General features: G+C 37.6%; 1 protein-coding gene across 2 annotated transcripts in view; it reads left to right on the top strand.

The window, feature by feature from the left end:
- LOC149550084 (mediator of RNA polymerase II transcription subunit 33A-like) overlaps positions 1 to 11,193 on the top strand; it is a 123,715-nt gene extending 112,522 nt beyond the window's left edge. The window contains exons 11-13 of one of the 2 annotated variants that reach the window (XM_089793230.1): positions 9,623 to 9,826; positions 9,972 to 10,358; positions 10,464 to 11,193. In XM_089793230.1, coding sequence (XP_089649356.1) covers positions 9,623 to 9,826; positions 9,972 to 10,358; positions 10,464 to 11,083 — 1,211 coding nt within the window. In that variant the 3' untranslated portion in view covers positions 11,084 to 11,193. Of the gene's footprint in view, positions 1 to 9,622; positions 9,827 to 9,971 lie in introns of both variants that reach the window. The other variant, XM_089793229.1, reaches the window with a different exon arrangement.
- Positions 11,194 to 18,186: the final 6,993 nt, after the last annotated feature.

Genomic DNA, 18,186 nt, shown 5'->3' with positions numbered 1-18,186 from the left:
AAGCTAGTAAAAAAGCAAAGACAAAATGGACCCCTCCACCAGGAGGATGGATAAAACTAAATTTTGATGGGGCATCTAGAGGTAATCTAGGTGAAGTAGAGATTGAATGTATTATCCACACAGAAAAAGGTGAATGCATAGTTAGCCGGGGAAAATATATAGGAGAAACATCAAACAATCTAGCAGAAATGGAAGCATTAATTGAAGGATTAATCCTATGCAATGAAATAGGAACCAAAAAACTGGTCATAGAAGGTGATTCCCAAATAATCTTAAATGCAGTCAGGAAAAAGAACACACTAAACTGGCAGCTCCTATCTAGACTAGATTACACATTACAAAAGTGGAAAAATTTGATGAAACTATAATACAACACATTTATCGTGAAGGTAATAAAGAAACAGACAACCTAGCCAATATAGGGGCCAATGGAGAAGACATCCTTTCCAAAAAAACTACGAGATCTAGAACCTAAACAATCAAAAGCATAACAGTATTAAAAACCTAACAGTAAACCACAAATCATTAACTAAGTTCAGTAATATGACTATGTGCACGAGGTTCCTACCAAATATCCCTAAGATTTGACCTTCCACCTATGCTCTAAAGCTTATCTAGTATTACATTCTTCATATCTTGAGGCCATAGACAACAAGCTCTAAAGAAGAAATTTTTAAATGTTACCTTTATTGAGCCAATTATCAATTAGAACTACAACTATCTTTGTCCTAGCCTTAGGTGCTATGATCTTAGTTTTTCGTACTTGCCCTAATCCCTGATTTAGTTATCAACTTAAGCTTTTTATCTAGATTAACTCACGACATCCAGCTCCTTATTTATGTTTATCATAGGTCTCCTTGGACATTATTCGATCATTATAAAAAGGAATTTATATAATCTTGATCGTGTCTCTTATTTAGAAAGATTTAATTAGTTCTGGGTAAGGATATGATTGTTAGGTCAATTCAATTCTCTGTAGATAGACACTCTAGCAAATAGATATATCCAATATCTTGATTAATAATATGATCACAAATAACACCCGCAAATCGGTAGAAGATTTTATAGTAGCAAGCTATGTGGTGATAAATCCTTGTTGCAAATCTAAACAAAGTTACAAACCAAGATGAAAACATACAAATAAGGTATAAACTATAATTGAAAAATACGGCTCATCAAATAACTAAGCGGCAAATGCCCAAATTTGTAAAAAGGATCAACCATGTCAAGAAAGAGAGCATTCTATATGATCCCCTTCCTTTACGAAAGCACATACCAACATTAATAAGGGTGACTCATTTTCAAATTCAGCCCTGAATGTAATGCAAAACAATGGAAACAAATCTGCTCCAATGATTTGATTAATCAGAGCCTTTTCATTTTCAACCATGGTAGTCTCAATTTCTTATTGAAGATTAAGGAAGCTAATAAGGATCATCTCCCAAATTTGAGTATTCGATCCCTCTTAACGTAACTAACTTCATCCCCTGTATAGCATTTAGTCAAATCGTGTTGAATAATCTAGTTAAAAGTAACCAACATTGGCTTCCAAGGCTAATTAGGATCATACCAACCTTAGATTCAACTATCAGTCCCCTTTGTATCCTTACTAGATCCCTCATATGGTCGCCTCAATCTCAAATAATCACATCTCATGATGCAAAACAGAGCAATCAAGAACATGGATTAGCAGAGTATTAATATTAGAATGCGATTAGAAATTTTAACCGTGTCAAACCAAACTCCCTCTAACAACCAAATGGTAGGACAATTCAATTATTTAAGATTACCAATTATACAAAAACAAACATCATAAGATGTAAATGGGCAAAACGATTTGAATCTAATAAAGGCTGTTTATAAAGGTGATTAACAAATGAGAAGTACATACCATAAGTTTAATAAGGAATCCTAATTCTCAAACTCAAATAAACTTATGAATTAATTAAGAAATACACTTAAAGAATTTAGTATAAAAATGATTTAAGAAAACTTTATATTAATAACAAAATCATTATCCTAATGAAAGAATCTCCTAACATCAAATACATTAACCACGGCTATAGCTTAGAGATATAGTTAAATGGGCTTTGGAAACTAACACTTAAAATGAGTTTGAAGTATGTCTAAAGCTGCAGGATCTATAAAGGGAAAAGGAAGTCAGGAATCTATCTCCAAAAGAAGGCAAAGAGAAGCTTTATTGTATAAGAATGATGTCTCAATGTGTGAAATCAATTGTATATAAAAATCTCTTCTGTAAACCCCCCAAAAAGGGTTCATTTTAAATATACAAACATACACTTTGTAAAAGGAAGGCATGGCTTCCTAAATCTCCCCAAATTATGTAAGGGAGGGCATGCCCTCTCAAAGACCTTCGATAAGAAACAAAGGCGAATGTATCAGCACATATACATGACATTAAATGTCCCAGGCAACAGTGGAGGTTTTCTTCCCTATTCTTTTCCCCCTAGTGCTTGCACTTCGAATGGGATAAAAAACATTTTGTAAATTATTTCAAAATATACTATATAGGGCACTATGCCTTTTACCGATAAAAAATAATAGAAAAACAAAAAAAACAAAAAAAACAAAAAAAATGAAACACAGTATACATCTTGGAAAGATCGTGGATAAACTGCAATGCCAATATTTTATCCAATCAAACTTATCTGCCCTTGTATATGAAAACATGTTGGCCCCAATATTTGTTGCACTCCTGAAATTATTAATTGACAGATTCAGTACGGTAAAATTCCATTAGAATTTAGAGCAGTAAAAATTGTTTCTACATCATGGTCTTTTAGAATGTAATGCCCCCTTCCTAAGCTAGTTCAATAAGGAATCTTTAGCCTTTTTAGTCGATTCCTGTGGGCTAATTTTAAGTGTTAAAGAATCTTGGAAACCATACCAAGTGCAATCTCATATTCTTACATTTGAATGAATGTAATACTTTTGTATGGAGCCTTTTTAGGTAATTATCCCACACATACTATTTTTAGTAAGTCTGATATGGACATTGACATAGTCAGTGGACATGCTTGCTATTTTTGGTGGGTCCAATATTGATGATTATCTGAACTTTGATATGTTCTAGGGGCTTTTAATTAAATATCGATAAGCTGTAAGCTAATAAAATTATATTGAAAGATTTAACTTTATCGTTATTTTGTTTTACTTATTTAATGAAGTTACTATAGAGCCCAAATATTTAAAGGTAATTTAGGTTAATGGATGGGCCTTTATTATCTAATGCTACATAGGGAGACAAAAAAGGGTGTAATTCCTATTAAATAAAAGGGAAAAAACAGAAAAAAAAAATGAAATTTCGAAAAAAACAATGTAAAAGAAAAAACATTCCCAAAATATATAGCTAAAAAAGTTAAAACCATAAGGACTACCATACACATGGCACTTAAAATGCTAGTTATGAAAGGATGTATAAGTCTATTAAGAAATCAAATGCCAAATACTAAATAGTAAAATAGAAAATACTTGAGCATTGAACATTGAAGTTTTCTCAGCTCTTCACTCTTCTTCTAGCTGTAGCAATCAATTAGAAATGTAAATATGAAAACAAACTAAACTTAGAGGCCCTTTGAAGGAATGGAAGATCGTAGATGGGCCCCACATATCCTTAGGGCTCGAATAGAACCAAAGAAAAAATTAAAAAATGTTTTTTTTTTTTCAAACATCTTATGTTGCCATAGCGGGGGATGCCTGGATGTCCCTGGGATGCTTTAGGGACATACAGGCATCTTCCTTAGTGCTACAGGGATGTTGAGACGTTCCCATGTTCCTGACAGCGGGATCAAAAAATGGTGGTGCAGCTGGGGATGCTGAAATTCTGTCTCCAAGTCCCTGGTGTGTCCCCGCTTTGGGAATGCTTGGGACCTTTTTTTGGGGGGGTTGCTGGAAGAAGGAAGGACATATCCCCAAGGTACACTGGAAAAAACAAAACAGTGCTCTTTTTGAAGATGGTTAAAAATCTATAAAAGGGGGATTGAAGTTCTTGTTTGGACATGTTGAGTTCGATTTTGATAGTGCTCTTGTCTTGGAGGAGATTGCTTCTTCATCTTTGGTTTGCGAGGACACATATCCGCACAGGCGACATTCCCTACATTGTTGAGATATATAATCTAGAGAATATTTGGTGATTTCATTTAGAGATCTTAGGCACATTGGAGATTACATATCAGAGCTTTCAGAGCTGATTTTTTATCAGATTTGAAGAGGACAAAAAATTGGAGAAGATTGTAGAGGGTTTATTTATGTTTTCTGGTTATATCTTCTCTCCAACTGGCTGTACCATTTCTTGAAGGGCCATGTGAGGTTTCCATGGTAGCTGTTGGGGTCTGTAAGAGCTGGAATCTTTATTTACTGGAGTGCTTTGCTGCTGTTTGTCATTTCCAGACCTAGTCACCATTTTGGAAGCATTTGGCACCTTCCAATTGCATTTTTCTGAGCAGCTCCAATTGTTTCTTAGCTGCATTTTGTATGGCGGATTTGTGTTATGTCATTTTATGAATTGGGTTGTCATTATATTTGAGAGAGAAAAATCAGATCATGAATTAAAAATTTAAATGTGGAATTTTCCGCAATGTTATTTCTGAGTTTTATTCATTCTTTTGAGTTTGTAAAGGTGCTGCAATATTATCTTTTTGTCTGTACTATTATTGCCATTGTTGTATTGCAAACACAATCATAAAAAAAAATCAGAGCACAAACAGAACTGAATATTACTAGAACCTCGTGGAGTCTGAAGATTTTGTCATTTGATTTTATCTGAGAGTTGTCGAATCAGCTATTTTATCATGTCTCTTCATCATTTGTATAACTCTTTAATTTTTGATAATTTGTAATGTTTTATTTTATGAGTTTCTATATATTTTAAATGTTATAATTTTTGTATAGTGACATTTCACTGTAACCTTGTATCCTACTTTCTTAAAAATAATGTTCCCGTATCTATTTGTCTCCTGTACTGGAGGAATTTCCCATCTTCAGGCTACTGTTATTTGCTCTTCCTCACATGCCAAAATCATTTACATTTTTGGAGCCAGTCAACTAAAGGAAAATAGGTTCATTCACCACAGAAGAGCACACAAGACAAGTCCTAATAAAACTGTTTTAAATGGGAAATAGATATGCACAACTAAGGCATTCTTGGATATTCATATAATGAGCAAGGGAAGGGGGTAGAAACTGGTTCAGGGTATTTTAAAGAAAGTCGATCATTCATTTAGTGAAAAATTGACAGGGGATGAACAGTCAGCAGAAAGCGAAATGGTGATTGATAAGATTAGTGCAGTATTCTATACTTCAACCCTGCCATTTATGATTCTTGAGGCCAATTCATGAATACATAGCCTTCAATGCTTTTAGATTTAATTATCATTTTATGCACATTCAGTGATTAAATGCACATTCCTTGAAGGCCTTTCTATTGGTCTCCCTGCTTTTAATATAAGGAAAATCACTTATAAAAATATGTCTCTAAAATCACCCATATCTGAAAATGGTAGGAACTACCATGGGCAAAGCAGAAATCAGATAATGCAAAGTGGCCACTCAAAAAAGAGACAAGATAAAAAGAACCACAGCTCACCACTATTCCATTCAAGACAATAGCACTGACACAACTGTCAACAACCCAGCAACCCACACTAGATTCTCTGTACCATCCTATTCTAGAACCTTTCCCATCCCTACCATGCTGGGGAGCTGGGTGGATCTGTTGAACAACACTCAGATATTTCCATGCTCAACTGTGATGCATGTACTGTGACTATAGAATAGTATAAGGATGGTGTAGTAGCGTGTAATCTCAAGCTGAATTATATTGCGGGTCATCATGAGACCTACTAGCACTTTGCCTATGTCTGCACAATACACCCTCGTGGCCTATAACTCTCTTCACATAATCTTCATTTGCCCATTCCTTCCCAAAGCACCTGCAGTGGGGCCTTTTGGTGGAACCTGAGGGTTCTCCCTAATCTTTCTTTGTTCTCACCCTTCACCTCCACCTCCATAAATGAGGGCAGAACAGACATTACATCAAAATGATCTAGAAGTACAAGTTTAGAGGTTATGTCCTTTGAGATGCCTCTGAGGCAAGCAAAGCGAGTTCAGAGACAAAACCTTCCTGCATTGAAGCTTTGGACCTTAGTTGATCCTTTGGATCCATACCTTCCTCATCAAGAACCAATTTAATAAACCCTGATGTGGAAGGATCACTGTAGTTGAAAATGGAGGCTAGACAATTTTCTGGGACTATTCCTTTTCTCTGTGGTCCATGCCACGGGATAATTCTTTCTTTGAACTATTCCACTTGCTATCACGAGCTTGACCCACAAACTACATGTATGTAACAGACTGAGTGATCACTCAACAAAAGCTAGAAGCCATCTGCATTGCGACATATCAACCAAAGCCACCTCATAGCCAGATTATGAAAGGGCTCCACACATTTAAAGAATAAAACCATCTTAGTGCAAAAGCTTAAAGCCACCCAATACAAAGAATAATTTAAAAAATTGCAGTAATAATTAGGCCCTGTGGCAAAATTGTGACCGATAGGTCAAATAATTAAAAGGGAATTTAAATTAACTACAGGGGCTTATAAGATATAGAGGAATCCATTCCTTACAACGAAGATGAAAAATTATTGTGGAATGCTGTTGAAGGGTTCTCTTCAACTCCACAATTGGCCAGAAAATCAGTTGCTGCACTTGCTGTTCTTTACCAGTGTTGGTTCACTATTTTTTTAAACCTAGAGAAACAATGTCTTCTGCATATCTCCTTAGCTTCCGATAGAACATGAACCTTTTCCAAGGGGATCGATAATCACTTCCGACAACCAAATAATGTACCTCGATAGATGCTGCTGCAGCCATACTTGATACTTACCTCTCCATTTATGATGTCCCCTTTTTGAAATAGAATTTAATAATAAGTAAAATAAAAATAAAAATACTATAATTAAAATTTAATGAATAGTCAAAAGGCATGAAATTAATGTCAAACATGAAATATAGGAAGGGGGAAGAATTCATGTGAAAGGGGATATGGAGGAAGGAACAATTGTTGGAGCATGGCAATCAAGGAAGGATTAATGGAAGAAGAAACAAATAGAAAGAAAATAAAAATGTGATTCTTTCAAAAGGCAGAAAATATGAATATACTCTTTCAAATGAAGGTAATTGTGAAAGGTTGTGTGTCCTTGCAAAGGGCAGACATAATGAAGAGATGCAACTCTCCCTCACTTTCAAAGATATTAAAGGAGAAGGTTTCACTTGAGGACATCCAAGGGAGATACATTTGGAAAATAATTTATTGTTCTCAATCGCAGCAATAGAGGGTGGTGACTCAATTCTTATGGGATGTGGTGACCCTTTCACCAATAAAGGAGAAATCTTTCCAAACATCCAAGGATTGCTTATCAATCATCACTCTTGATTATGTGAATCCACAAAAGTAAATTACTGAATAAAGCAAACAGTTAACCAGCAAATTGTTCTTTAAACCCGCATTCATTCAATCATCATTAGCAAACCAACATTCTTTACAACATCAGTCATCTATCAATAATCACTTAATTATCACTTACCAATAGCTCAAATTATACAATCAAAGGAATCCATAGAATCGAGTAATCATTCATACAATATCAATCATTCAACAACGATCCATCAATCAAATGGAATTGAATGAGCAAGAAAGAGGCAAGGAAATAAGAAACCTGATCTGACTAAGAGCAGAAGTAAATACCTGATAGCAGCAAATAGATTAAAGATAATTTCTGTGAATAAAATTAAATTATAGGCGTGCATATATGTGTTCATGCTCTGGTAATATTTTCAGGATTATTGAATTTTGTGAATAATATAAATGTTTCTCCTCCTAGTATATTGTAAAGTTTCTTACCAGATTTCAAATTTGAGGCTGACTGATGCACAACTTTTGATTGCAGGTATGAACATTGATGCCAAAGAATAGATTTGCTCCAGAATTTGTATATGTTAGTAACTTAGTACAGAAATAACAGAGATATAAAATGTTCTTGAACTAGAAATGTAAATCGATCCTTTGATGTGCTTGCATTAATTGATTTCGATGCCTTGTTATGCCGGGCAGATCAAGTATACATATCACACGGAGGGGTGTGAGAGTGAATGGGCATGTCTCCGAATGGAGACATGAACATTCACCATCACACCGGTTCGGTGTTGGTTAATCATACCCGATTTGTTATAGACTTGACACAAGTCTTAATCATGTATTACTGATCATTATGTACTGCAGCCCGATATAATATAGATCGATAGTGATCTTAAATCAAAGGAAACAGAATAAGTTTCGATCATGTCTAACATGAAATCTCAGGCAATATATATATGATCATCGGTTTCAACTGTGCAGAGTTATATATATATATATATATATATATATATATATATATATATATATATATATATATATATATATATATAACAGTATTGGTATACATATATACATATAGATATATATGCTGATCACAGTTATTGTTAGACCGAAGCTACATGCTTTAACATATATGGTAAGGGATTCATTGAATAATCTATTCTGAATTCTGAGTTTTGAAGTATGCCACCCCAAGATGAATGTTAGGCTTGTGGATCAGGGGCTTTAGAGCACCTTTGGGCCTAAGGTCCAATGAAGTATGCCACCCTAAGATAGAATAGAGGCCCAGCTTTCTATGTCCGTGGGCAAGGAGGGGAATGGAAGACCGCCTTCCATGCTTTTGGGCTTGAACATGGAGGACAACTAGCCTCCAAGTTGAGCTGAGGGATGGAAGGGCTGCCCCCTTCCATGCTTTGGTAGCACAAGGGCGATGAACCTCAGGACTGCAGTTTGCAAATGTTTCAATATATTCCTAGTAAAGTCATTATGTGAACCCACATACAAATGCCTAATGCCTTAATTAGATCTTAATAAGAGAATGTTATATGATTCATGATATATACGGTTGATTAGTCAAAATAGATGTGTTTTGACGTATGATTTAATGTCAGCTTCCAAGTGAGTAATATTGTGTGCAGTACATAGGCCAGGACTTCTCTTATAGAATGCATTTCAATGGGTAAAATTATTTTGTTAGATGTATTATTACATTTCTTATTTTTAAATGGAATTATGATTTTATGGCAAAATTTTGGAGTATCCTAATAAGGGGCATCACACCATTCTGCTTCATTGTTTGGTCCTTACTTCCCAGAAAAGAAATTCACCATGAATAAAGCTCCTATCGTCTTTGCTAATAATCAAACCAGCACCTGCATTGCCTGGATTTCCTTGGAAAACACCAAATATTCAGTTTTAAAAAATTCAGGGGCATGTTTCCGTACCTCTGCCTCCTCTTCCTAAGAAGAGCAAGAGGCCGATTTATTTCTCGCAAAATTTTTACCACTGAAATCTTCATTAGGAACATTCCTTGAAGGCTTTTTTAAAACATATTATTCATTGTTTATTTAATGCACTAATAATGGACTGTAACCAGAGAAGGATTTTTTTTTTGCAATTGCAATTAAAGGCTGTAGCAATATTATAACTATTTTATTCTTTGTTCAAACCTTTGAATGTGCAGGCCTTAGGGACCTGGTTGATTTTCTTCCTGCTTCCCTTGCCACCATTGTTAGCTACTTTACAGCAGAAGTTACTCGTGGAATTTGGAAACCTGCGTCAATGAACGGAACTGACTGGCCAAGTCCTGCAGCAAATCTTCACAATATTGAGGCTGAGATAAAAGAGGTGTTAGCTGCTACTGGTGTGCATGTCCCAAGTCTAACAGGTATGTCAGTCCTTATTTGCAAATAAGTCAGCCCACTGTTTGAAATTTCAATGAACTGTGTCTTTTCAGACAAAATTCTTATAAACCTCTAAACAATGTCTTGACTATTTTAATTTTTTTTTTTTTTTTGTGTTGGTCATTTCAGTAGGTGGAAATGCACAAGCAACCCTTCCATTACCTTTAGCTGCATTGGTGAGCCTTACAATAACATTCAAGCTGGATAAATCAGCAGAGTTTCTTCATGGTGTTGCTGGGCCAGCACTGGAAAGTACTGCAGCAGGGAGTCCATGGCCTAGTACACCAATTGTTGCAGCACTGTGGGCTCAAAAAGTGCGGAGGTGGCATGATTATATTGTTTTCTTTAGTTCACGCACTGTCTTCAAACAAGATAAGCATGCTGTTGTTCAGCTTCTCAGAAGTTGTTTTGCAGCATGTTTGGGTTCTTCTCATACTTTGATGTCAAAACTGACTGTTCATGGTGGTGTGGGGGCACTCCTAGGCCATGGTTTCTGTTCACATCTAGCACCTGGTGGTATGTCTCCCGTGGCTCCAGGCATCCTATTTCTGCGTACGTACAGAGCAATTTTTGACATAATGTTTATAACTGAAGAAATTCTGTTACTTGTCATTGCTTCAGCAAGAGACTTGGTAAATGCTTTATCAAAGGCAGAATATTCTGGCCAAGCAAATAATCCTCCACATCGCCTGAAATCTCATCAACTTTCACTGGCAAGTGCTGTGGAAAAAGTTAAGCAGGCATCTACCTTGGGAGCATCCCTATTATGTATAACAGGTGGATCAGGACTGGTTCAAATGCTCTATCAAGAAACATTACCGACATGGTTTTTATCTGGAAATGGCACTAGAACTGGGGCAAGCTTTCCTCTTTTAGAAGGCTATGCAATAGCCCATTTTTCTATTCTTTGTGGAGCATGTGCGTGGGGAACAAGCACTTCATTTCTTTCTAAGAGAAGACCACAGATTATTAATTATCATTTGTCATTTGTGGTGAGTGCACTGCATGGAAAAATTTCTCTTGGATGTGAACATGCAACATGGAAAGCATATGTATTAGGTTTCCTGTCAATGATGGTTGCTTGTGTTCCCAACTGGGTTTCTGAGGTAAATATAGAGACTCTTAGAAAACTTGCTACAGGTTTGAGGTGGTGGAACGAACCCAAACTTGCTCTTGCTCTTTTACAGAGGGGAGGTTGTAAAGCTATGAGTGCAGCTGCAGAACTTGTTATGAGTTATTAAGCCTTTTTGTCTCCTTGAGAAAACTCATAATTTGCTGGCTGTCTTCTATTCATGCTGTACTTGTGTGTTATCTGGCTTTTTTAAGTTTTTGAGGTATCTATTTTGATTCATTAATGGTGTTATTGCCTTTTTAGGAATGAAGGTAGTGAAGATAAGTACTTTTAAAAAAAAATTCAAAATATCTCTTATGCACTGCAACCAAGAATATTGGTCAGCAGATGGTGCAGCTAACGAGATTCTTTTCTCATTTCTTGCACCTGTTTTGCACATTTGCATCTTGGTTTTTGCCTAGGTCTATACCAGGTCCCTAGCAAATTAGGGATAATTTTTAAGAAAGCACAGAAGTTTTGGAATCTTTAGATCTTATGCATTTTTTTAAAATTTGTGGGATTTATATCAAACCCATAGAATTGTTTAGCTCCTTGATGCAGGAGCATGAACCTTAGGCTGAGAGCCAAGGAATTAGAGAAAAGTTGCATGGACACAAATACGGATACAATTATTTTTTAAAATGTCCAATATAGGTATGGCTGGATATGACAGCAATAAGAAACATATCTAACATGACACACACATATCTAACACAATTCTCGAAGTTATCAGAGAAGATTCTCATCACTTCAAGAATAATATAGACACATAAATGCTATACAAATTGTTGTCCTACATTTTGTCACCACAAAATGTAGGTAATAGTACAAAACTTTTTCAACTTGGTTTCACATTGTTTTGAGATAATTCATTATTTAATTGGCCAACATTGATCAACCAATCAAACTCCAATTTGCTTAATGAATCCTTTTATTGAAAGCTTTCGTCAAATCTTTTTAGTTTTTCATTTAATTAAGCATATGCTTGATTTTTAAGCCTTCAACGTCCTCGCGGTTTTTAGTGTGTTTAGTTTCTTTTAGTCATTTTGTTTCATCCAATCTCTTACTTTTGGTTTTCCTTTTAATTCAATATATCTTAGGGTTAACCAAACTTTAGTCAAAAGATATGACCATTTAAGTGCCCAAAAAGTGGACTCTCTAGGGGCAATCAAATATTTAAAATACAGATATTATATTTTAATGTTCATATTCACTTTTTGAAAAATATAACACAAAATGACTACATGTTATGTTTTTAAGCAACTTTATCACTTAAATTTATCACTTAAGTGACTATAGTGTGCTTTATATTGTGTTTTCATGTTGAGATGATTTTTAATTTTTAATTTTTAATTTAAGTGACTTTATCACTATATAGTTCTAATTTAATGTTGAGATTTACGTTATGTTTTCTTTTAAAACATATAAGTTAAATATTACTTTTTGAATAATATTTGTACATATATATAAACTATGTAGTGTAAATATTATTTTTAGCCCCTTTAAGTGAAATTAATTCAATAATCAATTAGACGTGTCAAATTGGTCACTTAAGTTGTGCAACTCAATTACATGTCTTTTTTTACATGTTTTCATGAAATGCATTTGTAGAATATGATTTTGGCTTGAAAATGTATATTTCAAATATGTAATGGATTTCTAAGAGTCCATTTACATGAAAACTCCCTTCTACATGTAAACAACTTTACACATAATAACACTTGGAGAGTGCAATTTGCTCTAGGAAGCCAAGTTATGGACTTGAGCAAATAAAAAAGTGCATTTTTAAATATGCAAGGAGTTCTAAGAGTCTGATTTACATGTAATATGCATTTTCAGCCCAAATGATTCATCAATGAAGGGACGTTTTTGCATTTGAAGCTTTGACTAGAAGTAATTATGATAGAGAAAATTAGAAGCTTTGAGTGTAATTTGTGCCTACTGTTTTTGATTCATATTATTATTGTGTGTTCAATAATAGAGCATATTGAGTTAAGAAGCAATCAGAGCCGGAGCTTTGACTCAGAGTGGTTGTGGTAATTGTCGTTGGTAGAAATTGTGTATCGGCCAACGGGTCCCTTCGGAAAGGAAATTGTGTATGAGTTGACGGGTCCCTTCGGTAGAAATTGTGTATTAGCCGACGGGTCCCTTCGGAAAGAAAATTATGTATTAGCCGACGGGTCTCTTCGGAAAGGTTTTTATGTAACGACATGTATGTGGCTGACGAACTCCTTTGGGAAAGTTCTTTGGAAAGTATTTATAACCCCTTCGGGAAGCATTGTATTCATCTTATCATCAGATATTATCATCGAAGTATAATGTACTGTGGGCATATGCGAATAATAATAAGAGTTCTGCTGTTTGCTGTTCATGTTCGTATTCATTGTTTGTTTATTAATTAACTTATGTGGTAAACATTTGGCGCCGTTGCCCGATAGACCTGGTACACACGCAGGCGGATATGAATTAAATGCCAAATCAGTTGAACAAAGATAAGAGTACGCTGAAGGAAAAAGATGACATACGCGTTGCGCAGAAAAATTTAATTTAGGCTCAGCAGATAGAGCGTCGAAGGAGATTTCAAAAGATTGCCGATGGAAATAGGAGTGCAGAAGGATTGTTGAAGGAGACTCGACAACGGCTTGATTTGGTGGAAGAAGCAAGGGAGGAGTTTTTGAACCTGCATATGCCACAGGAAGAGAAACTTGACGGAAGGAGATCGACTCGCACGGCTCGAAGTGCCGAAGGAGCACGAGCGTGGAGTGACCTCTTTGTTCGAGATATACTTCCAGAACGGACAACTTCGGTTGACGAATCCTCTTCTTCACCAAACAGCGTAGGAGTTGAAAACAACGCGGAAGCAGAAAACAGTGCGAGTGTAGAAAGCAGCGCGGGTTTGCAGAACAGCGCGGGTGTGCAGAACAACGTGAGTGTGCAGAATAGCGCAGGTGTTCAAAACAACGCGGGAGTTCAGAATAGCGCGGGTGCTCAAAACAGCGCGGGAGTGCAAAACAGCGCAGGTACAGAACAAAACCCATGACATACAGTGATAATGGCAGGTCTGAAGGAAAAATTGCCTAAATTTGATGGTGATGAAGTAGCTGATCCCATTCGACATTGTAAAACATGTGAAACGATCTGGAGGGCAAATGGCATAACAGATACAAATGAATGGATCCGACAATTTTCCGCTACCCTACGGGGTGTTGCGATTGATTGGTTTACTAATACTGATCCACAAAAGTTAAACAGTTGGGATAACATTAAGGAGTTCATCGCAGAATTTCAACTCCTGCGCGACGATAATGAAATTGTAGCGGAGATATTCAATACCAAACAAAAGAAGAATGAAATAGTACGGGTCTTCGCCAAGAGGTTGAAGGACTTAATCAGTAAAATGTAGAATAAGCCGGCAGATGGGCTCTAGAAAAGATGGTTCATGGAAGGCCTTCACCCGAAGCTGCGAAAGAAGATGAAGATTGTGCCACCATCAACATACATTGAAGCGTACAATCGGGCAATGAACCTCGAAAGTGACCAGAAGACAAAGAAGAAGAAGAAGAAGACCAGCTCATCGGATTCAGATGACGATGAGCCTTCAGGAGAAGATAGCAGCGACGATGACGAGGGAAGCAACAAGAAGGTCCGTGCCCTCCAGAAGGACATGCTTCAGATGATGAAAGAGTTCAAAAACATGAGCAAGGAGACTAAGGGCAATGACCTATGGTGTACAGAGTGCAAGAAAGAAGGCCATACGAATGGATCATGCCCGAAAGATCAATTTTGTGAGATTTGCCAGATTATGGGACACCTGGTAAAGGAATGCCCTTTCAATTTGAAAACAAGAACACCGCAACAAGTGTTCCTGACACAGGAGGCATCCCCGTCAGGAGGGAACGGGAACACCAGTATGGAAGGTGCCACATTGGGCAGATACAGAAACAACCGGTGCAACAACAACAACAACAATAACAATACTAGCAACAACAATACAGGCGGAAGGAGTCGAATTCAATATGATGCGAATGGTCGACCGATTGTTCAATGTTGCGCATGCAATCTGTGGGGTCACTTCGCCCGAGAGTGCACAACGACGAACACACCGAAGTTGCTATGCCGATGGTGTGGACTTGGCGATCATGATGATACTAAGTGCCCGAAGTCCGGAGTAAACTTGATTGCCGTCGGGACGGACGAGAAAGAAGTTTTGGCTATCACACGGAAGCAGGCGAAGCTCTACCCTGATCCGGCGGAAGAAAAAAAGAGACTGGAGGAAGCACGGGCAGAGATCCAGAAAGCAACATAGGCAGAAACGACACACCTGAAGGACCCGCCAAGTACCTCTGTCCAGAACTGTGTAGAACAGAACATTGTACGACAAATATTGCAAGCTGAGATACCCGTCAGGATAAGTGATCTGTTGCTCACTATGCCTCAGCTTCGATCGACACTCACAAACATCGTTCCCACTGCTCAACTACCAGGAGAACATGGAAGGAAGCAGGAAAGTGGACAAAAAGGAGAAGGAAAGTGGCGCAAGTGTAGAAGATCTGATGCTGTTAGCTCTTTCATCCGGAAGCTATCCGACGGTTGTTGAAATGGGCATTCTCGGGACTGTATTGACAGAAACGATTGTGGACGGAGGGTCCAGTGTCAATGTGCTTCCAGAGGATACTTGGAAAAAGTTGGGACAACCGACATTATGGCCACCTGCCTTCCAGTTGTTAACAGCCGATCAACATGGAATCAAGCCATTGGGAATACTCACAGCGCAACCAGTGACAATTGGAACACAACCATTCCTGTTGGACTTCATTGTGATTGCTCTAAGGCGGAGAGGATATGATGCCATTCTGGGCCGGGGGTGGTTGATACAAGCCAAGGAAAAACACGATTGGAAGAAAAATATTTTATCACTTGAAAGCAAAGGCCGGAAGTATGTCATCGATCTACACACTCAGATGCTTGGAGAAGAAGCTCTATCATCGAATTCCGAAGGAGAGGATGAGGAGAGGAGGCATGGAACCCGATCAGAAGGGAGTCCTATGATTGGAAGGAGATGACGATCTGGATTCAGTAAATGGTCTTTACCACTGGCAGATAGAGGATTATGAGCTCTTTCCAAGTTGTAATATGCTAAGGATCGACGAAGGTAAGAAAGAAGAAGGAAATGAATGTCCGAAGGAACACAGAGAAGCCGAAGGAGGAAATGAATGTCCGAAGGAACACAGAGAAGCCGACGGAGGAAATGAATGTCTGAAGGAACATGGAGAAGCCGAAGAAGGAAACGCGGGTATGACTCAAGCTGAAGGACCTAACATACAATATGAACTCAAAAGAAGGAAAGATTCTATTGTACGACTGCGCCGGAAGAAAGTATTACGTCGAACCACAAATATAGCAGAAAAGTACCAACAACAAGGAAGACACATGATACGGTTTGCACAGGCAACAAAGAGGAAGGGTTCAATAAAAGTTGTAGCAGTACAGAGTGAATGTGTTATTGACGGACAGAAGGGGCAACTGATGGAGTCCATGGTAGCGAACTTCAGGAACAAACTGGGCGATATGGAGATGACATAGAACAGGCGTAGCAGGTTTCAACTCGGACAATGGAATGAGATCAAACCAAGCAAGTTCAAAGTTAAGTGGGTCGGGCCGTATCAGATTTAGGAAATAGGGGACAATGGAGCAATAGAATTATGGACTTTGAATGGACAGGAAGTGCCTCAGGCGGTGAATGGCTCAAAGCTGAAGGTATACCACGGCCAGAAGACTTCTGCATCAGAGAATGGCTTTCGGGCGACCCCTTCGTCATCGCAGATTGATGATGCCAACGGGCGAAGGGAAAATTAACTTTACTATTGAAAAAACTAAAACTTTAAAAAAAAAAAAAAAAAAAGAAGAGAAAAGAAGTACCGTACGGTTTCCATATTTGAAGGGACAAGTATCGTACGGTTTTCATATTTGAAGGAAAAAAGCAGTGCCGTACAGTTTTCATAATTGAAGATTGGTGTACAGTTTTAGATGTACGATTTTTTTAATGCAATGTACGGGGGGTTAGATGTTGTATATTTTTTTTGCAAAGTACGGTTTTTAAGTGTTGTACTATTTTTAAAAAGTAGTGTACGATTTTTTAAGAGCTGAATATTGTAATTGGAACCACTATACAGATTTCAGTAGACTGAGAATATACGGATTTTTCAGATGCAGTGTAGTCGTACGGGTTTACCAGATGCAATCAGATAGGCACCGTACGGATTTGGAATTTCTTTGCAAGGCTGCGCACGGATTTGGGAGCCAGTCACTGTACGGATTTTGGAGGTTGAGTTACCGTACAACTTTGTTAAAAAGCTTTTCGTACGGATTTTTCCATATATATGTTATTTGCTGTACGGAATTTGAGTCTCAGTGCGAATTTATCGTACGGATTTTCCAACATGATCACCGTACGAATTTTTCTGAAGCAGCCAATGTACAGATTTTCAGTATAATATGGTGTACGGGTTTTGCATAAATGATAAAATAGGGCGTATGGATTTGGCGTACGGTTTCTGCCTGTTATTGCATTCAAATTTTGAATGGCATTCCAGGGTATTGCATAAGGAATTGGCGTAACATGACAAAGGGTGACAGGAGGTTTTCTTATAAAAAAAAAAACAAAAAAAAAAAAACGTCGACAAATCAAGTGTGCTCAGAATGAGTATCAGATGATGCCATAGGGAAGGGGAAGCATCAGCGATTGCTAGAAAGAGTGTAGAATCGGCAGAAAATAACAAAAATGGTGTGTTCCGTGCAATTTTGTGGGTTTCAGAGTGCTAATTCCCTTGGACCCCCAATCGTTGCGAATATCAGTCGTGGGAGTCTGACCAGTTGAGAAGACTTAGAGCTGCTGCAGGCATGGAGTGTATGTGTATTAGAGGCACTGAGAGTAGGTGTTGGCCATGAGGCTGTCTTGGTGGATGCGTAGAGAGCTCGGGAGGAGTTGATCATCCAGTTGGAGGCAGTGCAGCGACACTTGGTTCAATGTACTCGGAATTGGAAGGCAGAAAGCGACACAGGTGGCTATCAGGGTCAGATGTCAGATTGGCTAAGGTGACAGTGTTGAAGACCAGTTAGTCAGTCAATGTATTTTGGTTGTTGATTTGTCTGAGAGATTTTGTAATAGTCGTTAGGAGATGACTTTTCTTTTTGGGGGGGATGATGTCGTCGGTAGAAATTGTGTATCGGCCG

Source organism: Cupressus sempervirens, chromosome 7, assembly GCF_028749045.1.
Source record: "Cupressus sempervirens isolate cs-2001-9-10 chromosome 7, ASM2874904v1, whole genome shotgun sequence".
Classification (NCBI taxonomy): Eukaryota; Viridiplantae; Streptophyta; class Pinopsida; order Cupressales; family Cupressaceae; genus Cupressus; species Cupressus sempervirens.
This window is presented reverse-complemented; position numbering and strand designations above follow the sequence as displayed.